Here is a 24747-nt window from a genome sequence, read left to right on the forward strand (position 1 = left end):
AACAAAACAAACAAGAAACCAGACTCTAAATACAGGAAGCAAATTGGTAGTTGCCAGAGGGAGGTGGGTGGGGAGATGGGTGAAACAGATAAAGGGGATTAAGAGGCATAAATTTCCTGTTATAAAATAAATAGGGGCACCTGGGTGGCTCAGTCAGTTAAGCTTTCGACTTAGGCTCAGGTCATGATCTCACGGCTATGAGTTCGAGCCCCGTGTCAGGCTCTGTGAGGACAGCTTGGAGCCTGGAGCCTGCTTCAGATTCTGTGTCTTCCTCTCTCTCTCTCTGCCCCTCCCCTGCTCATGGTCTGTCTGTCTCTCAAAAATAAATAAACATTAAAAAATTTTTTAAATAAATAAGTTATGGGGATGCAAAGTACAGCATAGGGAATATAGTCGATAATACTGTGATAACACTATACAGTGACAGATAGTGACTATACTTCTTGCGGTGGGCACTAAGTCATAAATTAATGTTGAATCACTATGTTACACACCTGAAACTAATATAAAATTGCATCTCAACTATACTTCAGTTTTTAAAAAAGGAGTTCGGCTTTCAGCTCAGAGGAGGCAAGGGTACAACTGTCTTCCATTGTCCCAAATCCAGGTTCATCTAACACCAGCCGCCTCCACCATGTGGCCCAAGTTCGACCGCAACAAGATCAAAGTCATATACCTGAGGCGCACTGGTGGGGAAGTTGGTGTCACACATGCCCTGGGCCCGAAGATCGGCCCCCTGCGTCCTTCTCCTAAGGCAAATGGTAACTAGAACAGTCTACGGATTACGGTGAAACTGACCATTCAGAACAGACAGCCCCAGATTGAAGTGGCACCTTCCTGCCTCTGCCCTGATTATCAAAGCCCTCAAGGAACCACCAAGAGACAGAAAGGAGCAGAAAAACAGTAAGCACGGTGGAAATATCACTTTTGATGAGAGCGTCAACATTGCCCAACAGATGCGGCACCGATCTTTAGCCGGAGAACTCTCTGGAACCATTAAAGAGATCCCGGGGACTGCCCAGTCCGTGGGCTGCAATGCTGATGGCCGCCACTCTCATGACATCATAGATGACATCAATAGTGATGCGGTGAATGCCCAGCTAGTGAACAATAACAACAACGGAAAATATCTCAATAAAGGATCATTTGGCAAACCACCACCATCGCCACCAGTAACAACAAAAAAGGGTTCATTGCTTTCTATTACTGAGGAGTAGTCTACTGGATAGTAATACTACAGTCTGTTTATCCATTAACCTATTGGTGGTCACTCTTTTCCAGGTTGGGAAACATATAAAGCTGCTATGAGTATTCTTACTCAAGCCTCATGCTTCCATCTGTCTTGGGTAAATACCTAGGACCAGAATAGCTGGATCATATGATAGGTATATGTTTACAACTAACTTTTTACCTCTGTAAGAGACTGTCACACTGTTGTTCAAAGTAGTTGTACCATTTTACATTCTCACCAGCAGTCTTTTTAATTTTAGATATTCTAACGAGGTATCTCATTGTGGTTTTAATCTGTATTTTGCTAATAACACATTATTTTGAGCACCTTTTCACGTACATATTTGTCACCTGTGTATTTCTGGTGGAGATCTTTTGTCCATTTTAAAATTGGGTTGTTGAGGGGCACCTGGGTGGCTCAGTCAGTTAAGCGGCCGACTTTGGCTCAGGTCATGATCTCATGGTCCGTGAGTTCGAGCCCCGCGTCGGGCTCTGTGCTGACAGCTCAGAGCCTGGAGCCTGTTTCAGATTCTGTGTCTCCCTCTCTCTCTCTGACCCTCCCTCGTTCATGCTCTGTCTCTCTCTGTCTCAAAAGTAAGTAAACGTTAAAAAAAAAAATTTAAAATTGGGTTGTTGAGGCACGTGGGTGGCTCAGTCAGTTAAGCATCTGACTTTCAATTTCAGTTCAGGTCATGATCTCATGGTCATGAAATCAAGCCCTGAATCGGGCTCTGTGCTGGGCAGGGAGCCTGCTTAAGATTCTCTCTCTCTCCCTCTGTCCCTACCCTGCTCTATGGCATGCATGTGCTCTCTCACTCTCTCTCTCTCTCTCAAAAAATAAAAAATAAAATTGAGTTGTTTTCTTAGTATTGAGCTTTGAGAGTTCTTTCTATATTCTGGATATAAGTCTTTTACCAGATATTGTGATTTCAAAGTGTTTGCTCCAAATCTGTGATTTATCTTTTCATTTTCTTAACAGTGTCTTTAGAAATGCAGGAATTCTTACTTTGGACAAATCTTATTAATCCATTTTCCCCCCATTCATGGATTGTGGTTTTGGTGTTCTAAGAAATCTTTGTCTAACCCAAGTACACACAGATGTTCTTCTATGTGTTTTCTAGAACTTTTCTAGTTTTTAGTTTTATATTTATGTCTATGTTCCACTAATTTTTGTAAACAGTGTGAGGTACAGATTAAAGTTCTTTTATTTTTATTTTTGGTAAATAGATACCCAAATATCCTAGCACTATTTCTTGAAAAGACTATCTTTTCTCCAATGAATTGTCTTTGAGCTTTGTCAAAAATTAACTGGCCATGTATGTATGAACACATTTATTTCTCGATTCTCAGTTCTGTTCCATTGATCTGTTTGTCTGTTTTTATGCTGATACCATACTGTCGTGGTCAGTGTAGCTTTACAATACCCACTGAAGTCAGGTAATGTAAATCCTTCAACTTTGTTTTTCAAAGTTGTTTTGGATATATTTGCATTCCAAATAAATTTTAGAGTAAGCTTGTCAATTTCTTTAAAAGTGGGGTGGGGGTGGGCTGCAAGCTTTCGAGTGGATTGTGTTAAATACTTCTACGTTACTTTGTAGATGTGATGTCTTAGCAATATTAAATCTCCCAATCCATCAATATGGTGTATTTCACCATTGATCTTTCTTGATTTCTCTCAGCAATTTTTCTTAATTTCGGTGTATTAGTCTTACACGCTCTTGTCAGGTTTATCCCTAAGTGTTTCATATTTTTTGGTGCTATTGTTCAGTGAAATGAATTTTAAAAATTTCAGTTTTGGACTGTTTGTTGCCAGTCTATAGAAATATAGCTGATTTTTGTGTCTTGATCTTATATCCTGCAATCTTGGTAAATTTACTTATTGGTTTTATCAGATTTTTGGATAGATTCAATTGTATGTTTTGCATAGACAATAATTTTGTTTCTGAATACAGATAGTTTTGCTTTTTCCTTTCAAATATAGAGGACTTTTATTTCTTTTTTCTTGACTTGTTATACTAGCTATAGTTACAATCTTAATAGAATTAGTAAGAGCAGACATCCTTGCCTTATTCCTGATCTTAGGGCGGAAAGGATTCAATCATTTACCATTCAGTATTGTGCTAGCTCCAGGTTGTTTTTTTTTTTTTTTTTCATGTTTATTTATTTATTTTGAGAGATAGAAAGAGCGTGAGTCGGGGAGGAGAAGAGAGAGAGGAAGAGAGGATCACAAGCAGGCTCTGTACTGTCAGCACAAAGCCTGATGCATGGCTCAAATTCACGAGCCATGAGATCATGACCAGAGCAGAAATCAAGAGTTGGATGCTTAGCTGCCTGAACCACCCAGGTGCCCCTCCAGGTGTTTAACAGATACTCTTTATCAGGTTGAGAAAGTTCCCATCTGTCTATCACTTACTAAGTATCAGGAATGACAGACTGCTCCTCTGTACCTATAGAGATGTTCATGTTGTTTTTCTTTTTTAGTCTGTTAAAATGGTGAAGTACCCTGAGTTTTGAACATTAAACTAATTTTGTGTTTCTTGCATAAGCTCCTATTTGCTCAGGATACATTATTCTTTTTGTATGATGAACACGATTCGTTAAAATTTTATTTGCTTCTTTATGTATTTATTTATTTGCATCTATGCTCATGAAGGATATTTGTTGATCCTTTTCCTGTAATGTCTCTGTCTAGCTTTGGCATTAGAGTAATACTGACTTCTAGAATGAGTTGAGAAGTAATCTCCTCTTCCCTTTTCTGGAAGAGTTTTTGTGGATTTGGTATCATTTCTTCCTTAACAGGATTGCTGAATTCTGCAGTGAAGGCATCTGTACCTACAGTTTTCTTTGTGGGAAGGCTTTTAATCACCAATTCAATTTTTAAAATAGATTTAGAGCTAGCAGAGTTATCTATCTCTTCTTGAATAAGATTTAATATTTTGTACCTTTTAAGGAATTTGTTCATTTAACTTGTTGAACTTACTGGCATGAAGTTTTTCATAACATTAACTTATTATCTTTTTAATATCTATTTAATCTGTAGTGATGTCACTTCTCTCAGTCCTGATATTGATAATTTATGCCTTTTAACCATTTTTTCCCTAATCAGTTAGATTACAGTTTTATCCAGTTTACGGATCTTCTCAAAGAACTAGTTTTTCTCTATTGTTTTTCTTTTTTTCTGTTTCACTGGTTTTCAATCTAATCTTTGTTATTTCTCTGATTAGTTTGGATTTCATCCACTCTTCTTTTTTGAATTTCTAAAAGAGTAGCTGAGGACATTAATTTAAGTCCCACTCTTACTTTCTAATGTAGGTGTACAGCATTATAAAATTCCCACAAATTTTTTTTGTTTTCATTTTCACTAAGTTAAAAATACTTTCCAATTTCTCTTTTGATTTCTTCCTTGGACTATAGGCCATTTAAAATTTTTTTAATGTTTATTTATTTTTGGGAGAGAGAGAGAGAGAGCAGGAGAGGGGCAAAGAGAGAGGGAGACACAGAATCCAAAGCAGGCTCCAGGCTCTGAACTGTTAGCATGGAGCCCAATGCGTGACTCGAACCCATGAACTGTGCGATCATGACCTGAGCAGAAGTCGGATGCTTAACTGACTGATCCACTCAGGTGCCCCAGTATAGCCTATTTTATAGTATTTAATTCAGCTTCCTAATTTTGAGGGGAGGTTTGTAGATATCTTTAGGCTCTTCTTTTCTGATTCAAGTTCTTCAAAACCAGAAAAAATACTTCATATGATCGGAGTATTTTTAATTTTATTGAGACTTATTTTATGGTCCCAAATATGGTCTATCTTGGCAAACTTTCTGTATACACTTGAAGAGAATCTTCATTCTATTGCTTTTGGGTAGAGTATTCTAGCAATGCCAATTAGGTGACGTTGATTGATAGTGGTATTTAAATATTTTATATCCTTACTGATTTTCTGTTTACTTCTTCTATCAACTATTCACAGGGAGGTGGTATTGAAATCACCAACTATAATTGTGGATTTGTCTCTTTTTTCCTTTGCATTTCAATGGGTTTTTGTTTCATGTATTTTGAAGCTCTGGTTATTAGGTGGATAAATATTTAGAATTGTTGTGTCCCTCTGATGAACTGCCCCTAACCTTAGGTTCCTAACCTAAGGCATGCTCTTAGTATTTGTGGAATTAATGAGTTAATAAGTAACTACTGATATTTTCCAAGGAAGTATGAGTGTGACTATGGAAAATTCCGGTAACTCCTTTAGACCAATTTCCTGCCTTTTAGAACGGGGAGGGAGTGGTAATGGGTGAATCTGGGGGACAAAAGATTGAAGAGTGTTTTTCAAATCTTGCTGTGGGGAGCCCCACAGTTTTGCAGGGACATCTTCCCCAGGAGAGCCTTCTACCCCACTGCCATCCCAGCAAGTAAGTAGGATTCTAGGTCATTTTACCTATTGCCTTCTGATGTAAAATTTCAGCTGATGTGAGGACTGTAGTTCTAAATGAAGTTTGAAAATCTCTGAGTTAAACATCCTGTGAGTTTATCCCAGCTCTAAGATTCTAAGTCTCCAAGGAACACTCCTCTCAACCAATGTGACTATGAAAAAATGCCCCATAATGGCTAATGTAGGAAAGCAACACAGTTCGGAGGAAGAGCCCTGAGGCAAACAACCAGGAAATAGGCAGGTTTCTGTCCTACGTCTCCCACTAGCTGACTGAGAGACCTTTGGTGTTGAGTATCAGCATCTCTGCCCACATTAGAGACGGAGATTCCCATTTGGAGATTCTCCAAAGAAGACTTTCTCAACTAGTATCTAAGGTTGTTCTTGGTTGTATGTATGTGTGTGTCTGTCTTTAAAACATAAACCATAACTTGGGCAACTACTGTGGCATCTCACTGATGATCCCATCATTACATAGAACCTCATCAGATTTCCTGTCAGCGTTTCATTCACTTAGGACTTGGGTAGAAAGAAATATAAGGGTAGGAGAAGGGACCCCACGAGGGCAGATCAGCAGAAGTGGAGGCCTGGTGAGGGAGGAAAGTGCACCAAGTGCACCAAGTTTGGCAGGGAACTACGCAGGGACACAGAGAAGGGGGTGTGGTCTTGTTGTTGGTCTCACATAGGCTTGGACTTAATTTGGAAGAAAATGGGGAGTCAGTGAAGAATGTGGAGCAGGACAGTAGCATGGTTAGGGTGTGCTTCAGGGAAGTTAATCAAGTGTGGCTACAGAAACAAAGTGGAACAGAAATCTGGGAGACAGAGGTAGAAGTATGGAAGGGATGCCCAAGGAAGAAATAAGGCATCCAGAGAGCTCTGAGTGATGAGTTTTGGGTTGATTTAACTTTCTCTTTCTGCTGTTTTTCTTTCTTTCTTTCTTTTTCTTTTTCTTTTTCTTTCTTTCTTTCTTTCTTTCTTTCTTTCTTTCTTTCTTTCTTTCTTTCTTCTTCTTCTTTGAGAGAGAGAGAGAGAGAGGGAGAGAGTGGGGAGACTGCAAGCAGGGGAGGGGCAGGGAGAGAGAGAATCTTAAGCGGGCTCCGTGCCTAGCATAGAGCGCTGACTTGGGGCTCGATCTAACAACTGTGAGATAACAACCTGAGCTGAAAACAAGAGTCAGATGCTTAACTGAGTGAGCCACCTACGTACCCTCTTTTTTTTTAACCATATATATATATATATATATATACACACACATAATTATATGAAATTAGAAAAGACCATAAAGGTATTTTCATAAACATAAATAAATTCTGGAATTGCTAGAAGACAGGAACATTGACATTCTTCAAACAATAAATGCTGGCAATCGATTTCAAAGGTGAGATATCGCTTAACACTTGAAACTCCAAAGACAGAAAAATATTCCCAAGTAATGCTGCTGTTTTCTTATAGAGTAACTTTTGAAACAGAGGAACATACAACATGAGACTTCTGCCAGTTGTCACTTACAAAAATATAAAGCGGGTCATAATCTGGAGACCTGGCTAAGGCCTCAGGTGGTTTCATGCCCAAGACCGAGGTCTTGCTAGGGAGCTGAGTTGTGGCGTCCTGCTTGGGCAGAGTTATAATGGTGGTGGCTTCATCCTGTGAAGGGACCAAGCAGCGTGTCAGTCTTGACACCAGGACAAGAGAGGAAACATAAGAGCACTTTTTTTTACTTTTCATGTTTATTTATTTATTTTTGAGACAGAGAGTGAGAGCGCGCAAGGGTGCTAGTGGAGGAGGAGCAGAGAGAGAGAGACAGAGAGAATCCCAAGCCTGACTCAGGGCTCGATCTCATGAACCGTGAGATCGTGACCTGAGCCCAAATCAAGAGCTGATGCTCAACCAACGGAGACACCCAGGCCCCCCGAGAGAAATGCTTAAAGGTGGGGGTTGTGTTACCTCAGCCCCTTGCTTCAGGGTTCGAGCAAGCTTTTGAGGTCTGTAGCTCGTTGACGATCTCTGGACACAGAATGGCTGATACCCTTTAATTTTGTACAGCTGAGGAACCTGAGGTCAAAGAAGACAACTGACTAAACGCTCTTGAAACACCCGTTACCAATGAATGGGATCTCATTCTCAAAAACAGCATTTCTGAGTTGCCCAACGGTAAAAGGAACACGAGTACCGGGTTGCAGCCATCACCTTGTGCGGTCAAGCACTGGTTTGGCCCAGCACTGGGGGACATTAGCATAAGTCCCAAGCCCTGTTCCAGGTCCCTGCTCTGGGTCCCAGGACACATGTGCATTTGCCATTACTCTTCTGTACCACAGGGCTTATCTGTAGAAATACACCGAACACTGGTTAACAAACCAGTGATTTAAAATACTTATATTTTCGAAACCAGAAGTGGCTGTATACCTCAAGAAAGGCTGACTAACTTCTGTTCACTTCACCTTGTGCTTTTTCTTAAAGTTTATAATATATGTAGTTCAGAAAGCTTCACGCACGCGATATATACCATATATCCCCAGGGTAAAGAGAAACCACGTATGTTACACCTCGCACATACCATCAAATGATAGCAGAAGAACACACACGGTATGCTCTAGTGTATCAACTATAAAAGAACAAAACCAGTAATGCAATTCAAATTCAAGAATATTTTGTACACTTCATAAGAAACCCATTAGCTAATCCCGTATGACAGGTCTGACCTGCAGATTGAAGAAAGAGTAACTCTGCTTGATTTGGATTTCCGAAGATTTAATTGGGACTGGTCCAAGGCCATCAGGAGCCTAAAATGAGGAAATTCAAAAGACAAGGACACATAATCAACGCTGGGCGAAAGCGGCTACGCTTCTGTTCCTCTACCTCCCGTCACCTTTCCCGTGACCACAGTTGCTACCTGATGTGTGAGGCATGGAGGCAGTGCTGACCAACCTCCCCTCGTCTCATAGTGTCTGTGATCCTTCTTCCTTTCCTATTGTTGTGGGTGCTGCAATATGCCACCTAGAATCCCCTTCAGGCTTAACAGACTCAGTCTTCCTACTTCAAGGAGTCCTCTCGACAGAAACAACTCTCAGGGGTCAGCCCTCTTCAGGGGTTGCTTTGGTTGAAGGGAGCTGCCTCCTTCAAGGTCCTGTGTCCCACCCAGGGAGGCCTGCCTACAACCTCAAGTTGAAACAAAGGTATAAATGCCGGGTGGCCTCACGCTGCCCCAGCTTCAGAGCCCCTCAAGAGTTCAGCTGAGGCCTCTGCCCAGGAGGGTGGTTCTCCTCTCTCTGTCCTATGCCAGCTCCCGCTGCTTCCCTTCCCCAGGAGCTGATTTCCAAAGCATTACCTTCCTGCATGCTGTCTGCCTCCATCACCCAGAGAACCTGGAACACTGCTTGACATACTATGGACATTCGATAAATACTGTACTTCACCCAATCTGAGACACCATCATGAAATGAATCTGATGCAATGCTATCATGCCATCCATTATAAGACATTTCCCAATTTCAAAGATGGTAATAAAAAAGAATTGATGAGATAAAGTATCTATGGAATGAATTATACAATTCTTTATAAACAGGAGTGCTGAGCACTCTTTCATCAACCCTGAGTGGCAGAGAAGTCTTTGTAGGACTAAGATGCCAGATGGAATGTGTGAGATGGGAACGACTGAAAAATAATGAGGTGTGCCCCACAGCACAGTGATCTCTTCATCCCTCTCACCCTTTGCACCCCATTAATTATTAAGTGTGCTTATTAATGCTTGAAAATCACCGATTTATTATTCCCTAGGAATTCTGTAGTCTGATCTTTTAGGTCATTTAATTATCTAATGCAGGGGTGCCTGGGTGGCTCAGTCGGTTAAGCATCCGACTTCGGCTCAGGTCATGATCTCGCGGTCCGTGAGTTCGAGCCCCGCGTCGGGCTCTGTGCTGACAGCTCAGAGCCTGGAGCCTGCTTTGGATTCTGTGTCTCCCTCTCTCTCTGACCCTCCTCCGTTCATGCTCTGTCTCTGTTTCAAAAATAAATAAACATTAAAAAAAAAAATTAAAAAAAATTATCTAATGCAGAAAACACATGGAATTTCTAAAGTCAGTCCTGCAATTCTTGAGTAGATGAACCGGCAATGTGTAAAATACATCGTAGGATGTGAATCGCAAGCTTATTCTTTAAAAGTAAAAAATTAGGGGTGCCTGGGTGGCTCAGTCGGCTGAGCATCTGACTTCGGCTCAGGTCATGATCTCGTGGTTCGTGAGTTCGAGCCCCGCATCAGGCTCTGTGCTGACAGCTCAGAGCCTGGAGCCTGCTTCAGATTCTCTGTCTCCCTCTCTGTCTGCCCCTCCCCTGCTCACGCTCTGTCTCTCCCTCTCTCAAAAATAAATAAACATAAAAAACATTTAAATTTAAAAACAAATAAATACATAATTTGCCTGTGCACTTTCAACATCAATTTATTGAAAAAAAATTTTTTTTAATGTTTATTTTTGAGAGAGACAGAGTGTGAGCAGGGATGGGCTGCGAGACAGGGAGACACAGAATCCGAAGCAGACTCCAGGCTCTGAGCTGTCAGCACAGAGCCCGACGTGGGGCTCAAACCCATGAATCGTGAGATCATGACCTGGGCTGAAGTTGTCCGCTTAACCAACTGAGCCACCCAGGTGTCCCTCAGCATCAAATTAAAGATGCCTTTTATTGCTAAGGACATGAACTTAGGCTACATTTTATTACTGGCCAGATGACCTTGTGTCTCAGTTTCCTCCTCCTCTGTAAAACAGTAAGCCTATCACATAGATTCATTGAAGATTAAATGAACTGTTACAAGTGAGGCATTTCAGGCACTGCCTGATTCATGGTAAGTGCAATGTAAGAGTCAGCTATTATTTTTATTTTAATGCATCATCATGCCCATAAGGCAAGAAAATGAACTGTCACACCTCTTTCCAGAGAGAGTGAGAGAGAAGGAGAGAGAGAGAGAAAGACAGAGAGAATTGAGAGTCTCATGGCTTAGAGTGTTAGACCCCGGGGCCACCCGTCCCTGGCTGCCCCATTGCCCATGCAGTGGGGCCCACCTCCCCAGGCCTGGCCTTCTCGGATTCTCCACCTGCCCTTCTGCTCTCAGGCCCGGTTCCCCGGGCTGTCCGGAGGGGTTCTTGCTGGCTTCCAGGCTGGAAACCACTCGGTGCAGATTACCAGGGAGCTCTGCACATGTGTGTTAGGGGCCGGGCAGGCGGCAGTAGATGATCCCTGGTTTCCCACTGGTCACAAGTCCCTGGGCACAGGTGTCCCCTGGGAGCTTCTCAGGGGGAGGTGACGGGACAGAGACTGAGGTACGGCTTGCCTTGGTATCTGCCCAACAAGCATCTGCTCGCGCCCCGTCCCCACCCCACAGCCCAACAGCACCTACCAACTCGTTGGAGCTCTGAGGAGGACTGTAGGATGGGAAGGCAAAGGGCAGCACTTTCTTGGGTGAGACAAAGAACGAGCTGGAATAATCATCTCGACTGATCTGGGACAGGAGGTGTCTGGACGAATTCTTATCTGTGGGTGAGAAACAAAAGAGCACTTTGGGGGAGTTCTTGGGGTATTTTTATGTGAAATTACCATCTTCAGTTTCTTATTTGCCACCCACCAATTAGTGAATACGTGCTGCATGCCATTGTGGAAAAGAATAGAGGTCTGGGGTGCCTGGGTGGCTCAATCAGTTAAGCATCTGACTTCTGCTCAGGTCATAATCTCACGGTTAATGAGTTCAAGCCCTGCATCGGGCTCTGTGCTGACAGCTCAGAGCTTGGAGCCTGCTTCTGATTCTGTTTCTCTCTCTTTCCTCTCTGCCCCTCCCTTAATCTCACTATGTCTCTCTTTCTCTCTTAAGAATAAATAAACATTAAAAAATAAAAATTACGGGGCACCTGGGTGGCGCAGTCGGTTAAGCGTCCGACTTCAGCCAGGTCACGATCTCGCGGTCCGTGAGTTCGAGCCCCGCGTCAGGCTCTGGGCTGATGGCTCAGAGCCTGGAGCCTGCTTCCGATTCTGTGTCTCCCTCTCTCTCTGCCCCTCCCCCGTTCATGCTCTGTCTCTCTCTGTCCCAAAAATAAATAAAAAACGTTGAAAAAAAAATTAAAAAAAAATTAAAATTAAAAAAAATTTAAAAAAAGAAAAGAATAGAAGTCTATGCATACGGTCCCATTTGTAGTTTTCTTTAGTTCTTTATCTCACCACTTTTCCAATTTTTAAAAATTTCATTTTTTTACCTCCAAAAAAACTATAATTCCTAACGAAAGGATTGCTAAGGAATATTCTTTGTCCTTGTCAGCAAAGAAAAAGATCATATTAAAAAAAGACATATGAAGGGGCGTTTGGGTGGCTCAGTTGCTTGAGCCTCCGACTTTGGCTCAGGTCATGATCTCACAGTTTGCAAGTTCGAGCCCTGAAATCTGGCTCTCTACTGTCATCATAGAGCCCCCTTCAGATCCTCTGTCCCCTTCTCTCTCTGCTTCTCCCCCACTCATGTTCTCTCTCTCTCTTTCTCAAAAATATATAAACTTTAAAAAAAAACAAACAAAAAAAACCCATGAAGACATTTTACATGGGTCCGTATATAATTAACAGGTAAACTTTACAATACTTTAAAAAAGGGGGTGTTTGGATGGCTCAGTTAGTTGAGTGTCCGACTTCGGTTCAGGTCATGATCTAATGGTTCACGAGTTTGGGCCCCGAGTCCAGCTCTGTGCTGACAGCTCAGAGTCTGGAACCTGTTTTGGATTCTGGGTCTCCCTCTCTCTCTGCCCCTCCCCCACTGGAGTTCTTGTCTCTCTCTCTCTCAAGAATAAACATTTAAAAAAATTAAAAAACAAAACAAAACAATACTTGAAGAGTTCCTTTATTAGAAACATCAATACCGGACATCAAAATAATATAAGAGGGGAAAAAAGCATAATTAAAAAAAAATGTTTTATTTATTTTTGAGAGAGAGAGAGAGAGAGAGCACATGTGCACATGAGTGGGGAAGGGGCAGAGAAAGAGGGGGACAAAGGATCCCAAGCAGGCTCTGCGCTGACAGCAGTGAGCCTGATGCGAGACTCAAACTCACGAACTGTGAGATCATGACCTGAGCCAAAGTCTGATGCCCAACTGACTGAGCCACCCAGGTGCCCCAAAAACAAAATTTCTTTCTAAAATTTATTTATGTATTTACTTGAGAGAGACAGACAACGCGAGTGGGGGAGGGACAGACAGAGGGAGAGAGAGAATTTCAACAAGCTCTGCGATGCCAGAGCAGAGTCCGATGTGGGGCTCAAACTCATGAAACCCTGAGATCATGACCTGAGCCCAAACCAAGAGCTGGATGCTTAACTGACTCAGCCACCCGGGTGCCCCAGAAAAAAGCATAATTAAAGTGCAATAAAAATGTTATGAAAAACAAAATACCCATCTGGATCTTGAAGGGGAGGAAGAACCAGGGCTTCTCCCTCCCTTGGGGCTATGTGGGTCTCTCCCTGGCTCTGATTTGGGGGCCCTGCCTGCGACAAGTGATGGGATACTGCTGGGGACATGCCCAATGACTGTCGGGTGTGTCCATGGTGAAGGTCTGGACAGGCTGCTTGTCCTCTGCAGGACTCCACGCCTCACACCTGCTGCCCCCCAGACCACACCCTCCTGTGGTGAAGCCCAGCCCACTATTTTGTGATAAATGGCAAGTATTTTCTTCCTCTGATAAAGGACTCAATAAACAGCACTGGATGAAGGAAAAAAAAAAGGATTAAAATGCGGTAAAATATTTTGAAAAAAACACCCATCTAGATCTTGAAGAAGAGGAAGAACAAAGAGCCAGGCTCGGAGGCCTCAGGCTAGGGAGGGCGGGAAGGGTCTGGAAGAATAGGGGCCTGCCTATGGGTCTGCAAACAAGCCGCAGATGGAGAAGATGGTGACACAGCTTTTGGACTCCCAGAAGCCACTGAGAGTGTGGCTCCAACAGCCCAGTCAACTCGGGTATCCAAGGACTGGAATGCCTTTAAGTAGCAAAGATGATATGAGATAAAAAGCTTTTTGTGCAAATGGTAGGTTGAGACAGCACCAGATGCAGCCACTCAGTCAGCAAGTAGGAATATGGACTACTCTGGTCTCTCTGATGACCCGACAGAACAGAGGGCACACAAAACAAGAGATTAAACCATGCCCAGCCTTTGCGGACATTACAACTTGACTCGGTTGGTCGGCCTTGCTAACTCTCAGTTGCGCATTTCAACCAAACCTGGTGGGGAAATCTGATTCATGTCCTGGGTAGGCCAAAAGGTGGTCCCCTTAAAAGATGTGCACGTTCAGTTCCCCGGGAGCTGTGACTCCATCACCTTACATGATAAAAGGGACTTTGCAGGTGTGATTGAGTTAAGGATCTTGAGATGTGGAGAGTGTCCTGAGTGATCCAGGTGGGCCCAATGTTGTCACAGGATCCATGTAAGAGGGAGGCAGAAGGGTCACAGTCAGAGGAGATGTCACGACTGAAGCAAGAGGTCAGAGTGGTATGAGGAAAGGGCCTCTGGAAGCTGGAAAGACCAGAACAGACTCTTGGCTGGAACCTCCAGAAGGAGCCAGCACCACTGACACCTTGATTTTAGACTCCTGACCTCCAGCAATGTGCGATAATACATTTATGTTTGTTTTCAGCCATTAAGTTTGTGTCGCTTTGTTATGGTGGCCATAAAAAACAAAACAAAACCCTAATGGATGTGATTTATGAAACTGTTTTACCTCTATGCAGCTAACCTCATTACACAGAAGAATCATGTTCAGAGAACTTATGGCCGAAGCATCGTTGCACCTGACAGCTGTGCCTTACCTGACGTTATTGTCTGTCTTCCTTGGCTGAGCTTTCTGATTATGGTCTCTCTGTCCATGTTATGAATAGCACTCAGCATAATGAGTAACCTCCGATGAATCATGATCTGGAGTGAGAAGGGACAGCTTCAGATTATTAAATTGGTACATGCTCATTTTGACGTACGAGTTAATTCATTTTCCCCAACCACGCTAAGGGCTGAGGCCTCGGCTCTAAGTCAGACTTCACAGGGAAAATGGCACGCTGTCCCAGGGTGAGGCCACAGGGACTTCAAGGTCTCGGCCATGTTGACTTGCCTGAATACAAACAAAGACCAAGTTGTCATCTGGCCTTGTCCCACTCAATTTATGAGCCCTGTTTTTCTATTTCCAGAGTGGAAAGAATGACTAGTCCCACATTCCTTCTTTTTAGTGTATCTGAATAATAATGCTCCTGCCGTGTTATTTTCAGAGTGGAGGGACCAAATAAATAGACGATTGTGTGGGAACAGGGCTGTGGATTTTGGGCAATGCTAACTGTCTATCACTGTGCTTTGCACCCAGAGCACCTGCTACTGGAGGTGAGTGCTACCTGTGCACAAAGCTGTGGCTGAAAGGGCCATTCCTTCCATGATTAATACCCCTTTCCATCCTGTAAAGGACTCTATTTAACAAATAAATAGTACGACGTGCCAGTGCTGTGGCCAGTTCTGTTCAAGGTATTGCAGATACCATGAGATCAAACAATTGTCCTGCCTGCACAGAACTGATGTTCTAGGGGTGTGTGTGTGTGTGTGTGTGTGTGTGTGTGTGTGTGTATGTTGGTGTGTGTGTGCGGAGGTGATAACAATAAACATTTAAATGAATCTACAGGATAAATACCATGAAGATGATAAAAGAGTAAATGCACAAGGGCATGACCGAGGGACTGGAAAGGGGGTTGGTCTGGCCACTGGTGCAAGAATAATTAGGCAAGACCTCACTGAGGAGATGAGGCTTGATCTCAGACTTGATGAGGAGGAGAGAATGACCTGGGAAGAGAATTCAGAGCAGAGGAACCAGCGAGTATGAAGATCCTGTTTCAGGAACAAAGGAGACCTATTTAAGGGACAGAGAGAAGTCCAGTGTGGCCTTGGCCTTGACAAAAGTTGTGCACTTCATTCCGATTGCAATGGGAAGGCTCTGGAGGGTTTTACCAGGGGAGAGGTGTCGTCACATTTAAGTTTTGGGAATGCTCGTCTGACTACCATGGGGGCACTGGAAGCAGGGAGAGCTGTTGCCCTGGTCCAGGCAGGGGATGATGGGGCTGTGGCCGATCCAGGGAGATGGCAAGAAGTCATCAAACTGGGCGCATATTTGTACATTGAGCTGACAGTCTTGCTGAGGAGTGAGGGAAAGACTGAGCCATCACTTAGAGCAAAGCACATGACTGCTGACAATACTTTTTCACACTGGAGGGCTCACCCCAGAAAGGCCGTGTGGTCCCACTGCTGGGGAAGCCAGCCTGGCCAGTCTCACTGTTGTTTGCCCCTTGTCAACACCTGTGCCCTCGTCCCTTGACAGTTTTGGGCTGCCTCTTTCCACCACTTTCTTCCCCACACTGGAGCATCTTGGGGCCACCTCTGTTCACACATGCAGAGCCCTACAGGGCCCTGGAGGTTGACACACAGGTCACCCATCAGCAGGCTCTGCCTCTCTCCCCCTAGATTGTCATCAGTCCACACTGAAAACACTGCTCGAGGGGCACCTGGGTGGCTCAGTAGGTTGAGGGTTCGACTTCGGTTCAGGTCATGATCTCGCAATCTGTGGGTTCGAGCCCCGCGTCGGGCTCTGTGCTGACAGCTCGGAGCCTGGAGCCTGCTTCGGATTCTGTGTCTCCCTCTCTCTCTGACCCTCCCCCACTCACGCTCTGTCTCTGTCTCTCAAAAATAAATAAACATTAAAAAAAAAAATGTCCAGAAGAGGTGAATCCATAGAGACAGGAACAGATCAGTGGTTGCCAGGGACTGGGGGATGGAGAGGGGCTCCTAATGGGAACCAGGTTTCTCTTTGAGGTGATAAAAAATGTTCTAAAATTAATTGTTGATTGCCAAATCGTACACCTGAAACTAATAAAACATTGTATGTCAGCTATACTTCAATAAACTTTTAAAAAAATGTTCTTAAGTGTGGATGGTGATGGCTGTACCACTCTGTAAATATATTAAAACCCACCAAACTGTCTACTTTACCAAGAGTGAGTTTTATGGTATGTGAATTATCCCTCAATAAAGCTGTTATAAAAAAATTCACTGCTTGATTTCCTTGTGCTGAGGACTACACGAATTGAAATTTCCATCTGGTGCTGGGACTCACCTTGCGGGCTGCTTGTTGAAACCGCCTTTGCGCCCTGAACCTGTTGACCCAAGTATTATTAATGAGTGGATCAAAATTAGGATGCAATTCCTGGATTTTCTGTGAACACAGAACACAGGCACATCTTAGACTTAAAATTTAACTCCAGGCATGAGCATTTAATAAAAACATTTATTTAACTCCAGGCATGAGCATTTAATAAAAACATAGATTTCGATCCCAAATCAAGTTATTATTTATTTGTTCTGCTACTGAATGAGCATTTATTCAGCACTTTAAGTGTATGTAGCAATAAAGAGACTTCTTGCAGGGGTGGGGGCGGCAAACGTGGGATTTGCGATTTGGGTTTTAAGAAATTTACAGTCTAGGGGCGCCTGGGTGGCTCGGTTGGTTAAGCATCCGACTTTGGCTCGGGTCATGATCTCACAGTTGGTGAGTTTGAGCCCTACATTGGGCTCTGTGCTGACGGCTCAGGGCCTGGAGCCTGCTTCGGATTCTGTGTGTCTCTCTCTGTCCGTCTTCTGCTCACGCTGTCTCTCAAAATAAATAAATGTTTTTTTTTTTTTTAAAGGAAATTTTAGAGTCTAGAGAAGCTCAGGCAAATACATGCAACCCTGAAGAGGAAGAGGCTTGCAGAGCAATCAGTCCCATGTGGTGGGTGCTGGCACAGCCACATTGAGAGGCGCAGACTCTATGATCCCCCCCCCAACCCCCCCAGTGCAGAAGGAGGAGGGCTCTGCTCAGCCCTGCCCTCAAGCACCACACAGTGCTTGCATATCGTGGCACAGAGTGTGTAGACTGGGGAGGAACGGGTGTCTGGGGGTGCACTGAGGCCAGCCAGAACCTCAGGCACTGTGGGTTCTTGAGCAGGGAAACGCTATGAAGAAAAAGGCATCAAACGTGAATCAGTCTCAGGGCATCTGGCTGCCTCAGTCGGCAGTGTGTGTGAGACTCCTGATTTCGGGGCTGTGGGTTCGAGCCCCAGGCTGGGTATACAGTGAATTAGTCTCACGCTGGCATATGCAGTGGGCTGCAGGGGGCAGGGAGGACGGGCAGATATATGAACGAACAATCTGTTGGAATAGTTGAGGGTAAGACACGAAGGCTTGAGCTCACGTGTGCTTTCGTGGAGGAGCTATGGGCAAGACTTTTTGGCCAGATTAAATGTAGGGAGAAGGAAAGAGGTAAGAAAATTCAGAGATGGCAAACCCAGGAATAAAAATCGAGAATGATGGGGGTGGGGAACTTTAAGAATTGTTTTCATTTTCAAAATTAAAAATCGGTGTTTTAAAAAAATAAATAAAATAAAATAAAAATAAAATAAAATAAATAAAAATTGGGGGTTTTAACCAGACACTATCACATGACAGAGGACTCTCAGGGGGAGGGGCCACTGTCCCCTTTTTATGTTTGAGGACACTGAGGCACATAGGCTAAGAGGGCTTTTCCCTGGTCCCAACTCTGTGGTAGAGCTGGGACCACGACTCTGGCTTCTGGCTTCCTGTCATGCAGGAGGCAAGGAACAAGGCCCTGGGACCCACCTCGAGGACCTGCAGAGGGGCTTCGAGAGCAAAGGGAAACAACAACAAAAAAGATCCAAAAAGGAGAAAGTAGAGAGGCAGAGAAGAGCCAAAGAATTTAAAGCCGTTCATTTCAAGGGTAACATTAATGAATGACTTTTGATGCTTCGCTTGCAAAAACGTAGCAAAAAAAAAACCACTCTGAAAATGTACGTTAAAATGTAAACGTAAATTAAAAGTTAGCAAGCCTCTCTTAGTGGAAGTGTTTCTATAAAATTATTCAGTGTTTTAAAAATAAGCATTATAGGCCCCTGGGTGGCTCAGTCGGTTGAGCATCTGACTTCAGCTCAGGTCATGATCTCATGATTTGTGGGTTTGAGCCCCACGTTGGGCTCTGTGCCGACAACTCAGAGCCTGGAGCCTGCTTCGGATTCTGTGTCTCCCTCGCTCTCTGCCCTTAACCCACTCGCATTCTGTCTCTGTCTCTCTCAAAAATAAATAAACCTTTAACAAAAAAATAAATAAATAATAAAAATAAGCATCATAAAGGGCTACCAAAAATTAGGTCCCAAATAAAGGAAAGTTACCTACTTCTTCCAGATTATGAACAACCCGTTTGTGGCTGACTTCTGTCTTGAGGCGCTGAAATTCCTCATCCAAAATGGGATCTCCTCTATCTAGCTGGGTTTTTTAATCAACAAAAATATTAAAATTGAATACAAACGCGCACAACGTTGCATCTCTTTCAAACTCACAGCAACCCATCAAGTGATCGGCCACACCCGCCATGAGGTCTGGCTGGGAGCCTGACAGAAGTTTCAAGTGACCATTATAATTACACTCACTGTTTCAACATAGGGGTTGGTTACAGACGCACGGACCAGCACTTTGTTTTCATAACCAGGGGACAGTGGCTCTGGCATCGTTTCCAAGACATTTAAAATTCACAGAAAGTATTTTAGAAAACCGTGTAACTACGGGAGTGCAGAGATTTCATTTAAAAGAAATTTAATGTCTCAGTAAAGTTTCAAGCTCTTCAGAGTGGATTATCTCAGCATCAGGTTCAACAAAGGCCCCATAATCCCTCCCCCTCTCCTGGGCGGTGCAGGTGGATGGGGATCTGCCCCTTCCCTGGAGGAAGTGTTCCCCCAGGCTGCTCCCCTCCCTCACCTCCTGCTTCCCCTGAACCAGGAGCCCTGGGACACTGGGACACTCCCAGGAAGGCTGGGTGGCTGGGCTGGGATTGATATCCCCACATATACCTGCTTTCGGGGAAAAGGGGACTGTGCACACTGCAAAAACTTACTGGTTTTTACCTGTGGTTTTTATTATTTAAGTGACTTCTAAATCTAGCTTGCTTTGTGTATACGCTGTTTGCAATCATTTAAAAAAATTTCTTTTTAAATATTTATTTTTGAGAGAGTGAGACAGCGTGTGAGTGGGGCAGGGGCAGAGAGAGAGGGAGACACAGAATCTGAGGCAGGCTCCAGGCCTCTGAGCTGTCAGCACAGAGCCCGACGTGGGGCTCGAACTCACAGTCCGAGAGATGATGACCTGAGCCAAAGTCAGATGCTTAACTGACTGAACCACCCGGACGCCCCTGTTTGCAATCATTTCCAAAGACCTAACTGAAAGAAAGGTACTCTGATCACCACACTAACATGAGAAACAAGAGAACTGTATTATTGTCACCAGGGGGTAAGCTGTGCAGCTCTGATGTGCACATATCTGGGAGCTGACTGTGGATCTTAGCTTCAAAATACAGATTTTGTGGGGGAGACACCAGACCTTCACCATGACTAAAAATAAAATAAAATAAAATAAAATAAGCACCTTAAAGAAGGGAATGGCAAATAGGTTGGTAGCCAGAAGAGAGAGGAGGGTGATGTATTATACGTTTATCAAGACTCTACTTATTTCCAATGTGCATTTTGGAATTCACTATCATTGATCATCTCCCAAGGAAAAGCCCATCATCCTGCTATAATGCCTACTCCCTCTGCTCCCTCCACACCCCCCTCCAGCTCTCTCTCATTCGCCTTTCTGCCACCTGCCTTGGGCCTCCAGGTGTTCCTTGCCGCTGGGTCACCTGCCAGGATTCGGCTGCCAGATGAAATCTCCCGGACACAACAGAATAGGGTCTCTGCAACAGTCCCCCTGCACTGGGGCTCAGGGTCCTGGTGGGTGTTGTTAAGGGTGTGACGGCTCCTTTCCTGCTCTACTCGGGCACCTTTGTGGATGCTCACTACTCTCTGCAGGCCTCTCTCTAGCCCCTGTTCACGGCTGTCTCTGCTTCCTGGACCAGAGAAGCCTCTTCTTCTGGGATTGCTCTTTGCTCTCCGTGTACAAACATGCCCGAGTCTGCCAACTCAGAAACCAACCTCCTAGACACCTCATCCCCCTCTAATGGTCCAGGCCCTGACTCCTCGCCCCTGCTCATCTCAACTTTTCAAGAAACCATCTACTCGCTTCCATACATTCTTCAGGCAATTGCAATTTGGCTTTTTTACCTCCGCATGTCTCCCAGGATTGCCGTCGCTAAGGCAAACAAAGGCCTCCGAATGGCCAAACGCCATGGGTTCTTCTCAGGCCCTGCCATCCTGGATCTCTCCCCCATCGGTTTTCTCAGCATTGTCCGTTTCTCCTGACCTCCCTGACCACTTCCCTTCTGTCTTCTCCATCGTCCGCTGCTCTTCCCTCAAATCAGGAGCTTCTCTAGATGTCCAGTCTTGAGTTACCAGCTTCTCGCACCATTCACTTTCCCCAGGTCACCGGGCTTCTCTGTGGTCTGGTGGCTCCCTCTCTGCTGAGGACTTGTTCCTTCAGCCGCCACCTGGATGCCCTCCAGTCCCCCCAACAACATGCCCCAAACTGAAATTTTCATCTTCCCCCTTCTTTGGTTTTTGGGATCTCATCTGAAATCGCCAGCAAGCATCGAGCTGGACACCTAGGGGTCACCCTATCTTCTCCCTTTCTTTACCTTTTAATTACTGCAGTTGGTACATTTTTAAATCATCCCTTCATGTTTCTCTGCCCCTTCTGGACTGTGCCCTTCTTGAGGGCAGGTAAAGTGGCTTATTCTCCAGCAGAATCTTACAGACAGTGAGTATTCACTAAGCACACTTGCCACGTGAACGCACAGTTGGGTTGGCCCGTCCACCAAATGCTGGCAATTCCAGCCCTAACGGTCACATTGACCTGGTCGTGCCATGTCTGTATCACCTTCATCTCTAAAACAGTTAGAGGGGTGCCTGGGTGGCGCAGTTGGTTGAGCGTCCAACTTTGACTCGGGTCATGGTCTCGTGGTTTGTGAGTTCGAGCCCCGCGTCGGGTTCTGTGCTGACAGCTCAGAGCCTGGAGCTTGCTTCTGATTCTGTGTCGCCTCCTCTCTCCCTGCCCCTCCCATGCTCATGCTCTCTCAATAATAAATAAATGCTAAAAAAAATACAAAAAATACAAAAAATACGTTAGAAATTATCATCAAAAAAATAAATAAATAAGGGACACCTGGGTGGCTCAGTTGGTTAAACGCTGGACTTCGGCTCAGGTCATGATCTCACCGTTCATGGCTTTGAGCCCCACATCAGGCTCTGTGCTGACAGCTCAGAGCCTAGAGCCTGCTTCAGATTCTATGTCTCCCTCTCTCTCTGCCCCTTCCCTGCTCACGCTCTGTCTCTCTCTCTCTCTCAAAAATAAATAAACATAAAAAAAAATTCTTTAAAGAAAACATCACCCACTGTAGGGTGGACAGAAAACTTGGTATTTTGTTTTGAAAATCACATATGGAGAAACTGATCTACTCATCAACCTAAATTTAAATGCCAATCTAATATGTGCCTTCCCTCAATGCTAAGATTTACTAATGCAATGATTTTACATTCTTTTGTCTATCTCATGAAAAATAAAGAAAAGTAAGATAAATTTATTCAGATACTTGACTTAGACTCTAATCAAGAAGAAAATGGAGGAAGAGAAATGTATTCTATATGAGAAAAATATTCCTATCTGACAACATACCTATTTTTCCGCAGTCCCTCCTACCCAATGCTGCCACTGTGTGCGTCTCTGACTGTGGGAAGCACACACTCCCGGGCTGAAATATATGTGTTATGGCTGAATTATGTCCCCAAAAGTCATATGTTGCAATCTTAACCCCTAGTCACATCAGAATATGGATGTATTGGGAGATACAGTCTTTGAAGATGTAATCAAGTTAAAATGAGGTCATGGCGTGGGCCCTACTCCAGTGTGACTGGTGTCCTTTATAAGAGGAAATCTGGACACAGAAACTATGAAGTCACAGGGAAAAGACGATCATCTACAAGCCAACGAGAGGGATCATTCCCTCGTGTCCCTTACAAGGAGCCAACCTTGCCAACACCTCGATCTTGGGCTTTCAGAACGGCCAGAAAATACATTTCCGTTGATCACACCACCCACTCTGTGGTACTTGGCTATGGCAGCCCCGGCAGGCCAACAGGACATGTGGTGATTCTGCAAGTCCTACCACCAAAGTCCGAGCCCCCGAGACAGGAGGTGCAAGCGAAGCCCTATCTCCTCTGGCCCGTGTGCGTCCTGTGCTTCGGCCACTACAGGCCTGTCCCCAGTGTCCCCTGCGCCTGTCCTCAGGGAACAACATCTCTCATGCCATGACAAACCCAGGGGTGTGATCCAGCCCCACCATTCCCGTCCCCACCCCCCGCTCCCTGAATCCACAGGTGCCGCCTTGGCGACCCAGCCGTGGCTCCCTCCTCTCAACCGGTTTCCTGCTCTCTGCTTAGCCCCCTTGAGCATCTCTGACTTGGACCTTTTGTCTGGCTCTGGCATGGCTCCTGGCCACTGTCTTTGTGTCCCTCTTACTTTCATGTTCTGCAGAATACAGGACAGATGCACCTAATGTCCAGAATTCCAACCTGAATTTGAGGCGTTTCCCTCCCTCTGAATTGAATGCCTCTGTCCTCTCTATTGCTTTTCAAAATCATACCGTGTCTTCCAGGAAGCTTTTCAATTAAATGAGTTCTCTCATCTCTCTGGCTTCGAAATCCCCACAATACTTAGTAGAGGTCTCTTGTGACACTTACGGCCGGCCTTGATTTATGGTTAACAATGAACTTGTCATCAGCTTCCTCCCCCCAACTTTAAGTTTTCTTTCTCCTGATGTGGCATCTTGCAAATAGCCGGAATTCGACCTATCGAGTGCAATCAGCGACATCAAACTAACAGTGATTCTGACCTTGTATTTGGCGTTTTCTCTTTGCCGCTCTTCAATAAGGTCTTTTTTAAATTTTAAAGACACATGATCTTTACCAAGGTGCACCTGCCTGGGGAGAAAAAAAACAACAACAAAAAAACCAGCTTCCAGAACCGATCAGAATACCATGGTCGGCTTGGGGATGGAATGTCTTAGCTATACTCTACAACGGAAGAGGAGTGCTGAGACATTGGAGCAGGGCCATGGCGGGGCAGACACCGTGGAGACTAGAGCAACACAGCTGAGATGAAGAATGCGTTCTACAAAATGACGCTTCTCTTCTAGCAACACATGCTGGATCTTTATAAATAAATGAAACAAAAATCTGGACGCTCAACATCTCTAGTCATGAGGGAAATGGAAATCAGGACCACAGCGACTGGTGTACTGGTACGTCACACCCATGAAGATGTCAGTGACGATGATGACAGCAGCAACAAAGCAGGCACTGCCAAGGATGTGGGCCAACTGGAACCTTGGTTACACTGCTGACAGGAACGTTCAGTGGGGCAGCCACTGCGGAAAATGGTGTGGCGGTGGCACAAAAAGTTGAACATCGAGTTCCCACGCGACCAAGCAATTCCACTCCTAGGCATGTACCCAAGAGGACTGAAAAGATGCGCTCACACAAAAACTTGTGTGTGAATGTTCACAGCAGCGTTATTCACGATGGCCAAAAAATGAAGACCACCCAATGCCCATCAACCGAGAAACGGATAAACAAAACACCGCATGGCCATACAATGGCATAGTATGCAGCCATGAAAAGCAACAAAGCCCCGATAGATGCTATGATGTAGATGAACCCTTAAACCGTGTTAAATGAAAGAAGCCAGTTACAAAAGGCCATATGGGTGTGTATGATTCCATTTATTTTTTTTTAATGTTTCTTTATTTTTGAGAGGGAGAGAGTGTGAGCTGGGGAGGGGCAGAGAAAGAGAGAGAAAGACAGGGAGACACAGAATCCGGGCTCTGACCTGTCAGCACAGAGCCCATCACAGGGCTCGAACTCATGAACCGTGAGATCACGACCTGAGCCAAAGGTGGGTGCTTAAACAACTGAGCCACCCAGGCGCCCCTGTATGATTCCATTTAAATGAAATGTCCAGGGGCGCCTGGGTGGCTCAGTCAGTTAAGCATCCGACTTTGGCTCAGGTCATGGTCTCGCAGTCCA

At 44.6% G+C, this 24747-nt stretch overlaps 1 protein-coding gene and 1 pseudogene across 10 annotated transcripts in view; one reads left to right on the plus strand and one right to left on the minus strand.

Moving 5' to 3' along the window:
- CFAP221 (cilia and flagella associated protein 221) overlaps nt 1–24747 on the minus strand; it is a 106264-nt gene that overhangs the window by 21587 nt on the left and 59930 nt on the right. For 8 of the 10 annotated variants that reach the window (XM_053214905.1, XM_027055975.2, XM_027055971.2 and 5 more), the window contains 8 exons: nt 23556–23643; nt 18914–19003; nt 16803–16901; nt 14470–14575; nt 11038–11171; nt 8351–8431; nt 7596–7703; nt 7161–7295 (listed from right to left, as the gene is read on the minus strand). In XM_053214905.1, coding sequence (XP_053070880.1) covers nt 7161–7295; nt 7596–7703; nt 8351–8431; nt 11038–11171; nt 14470–14575; nt 16803–16901; nt 18914–19003; nt 23556–23643 — 841 coding nt within the window. The remainder of the gene's footprint in view (nt 1–7160; nt 7296–7595; nt 7704–8350; nt 8432–11037; nt 11172–14469; nt 14576–16802; nt 16902–18913; nt 19004–23555; nt 23644–24747) is intronic. The other 2 variants (XM_027055974.2, XM_027055976.2) reach the window with 2 other exon arrangements.
- LOC106966406 (60S ribosomal protein L12-like) lies at nt 325–1373 on the plus strand (annotated as a pseudogene).

The sequence above is a fragment of the Acinonyx jubatus genome, chromosome C1 (genome assembly GCF_027475565.1).
Source record: "Acinonyx jubatus isolate Ajub_Pintada_27869175 chromosome C1, VMU_Ajub_asm_v1.0, whole genome shotgun sequence".
Classification (NCBI taxonomy): domain Eukaryota; kingdom Metazoa; phylum Chordata; class Mammalia; order Carnivora; family Felidae; genus Acinonyx; species Acinonyx jubatus.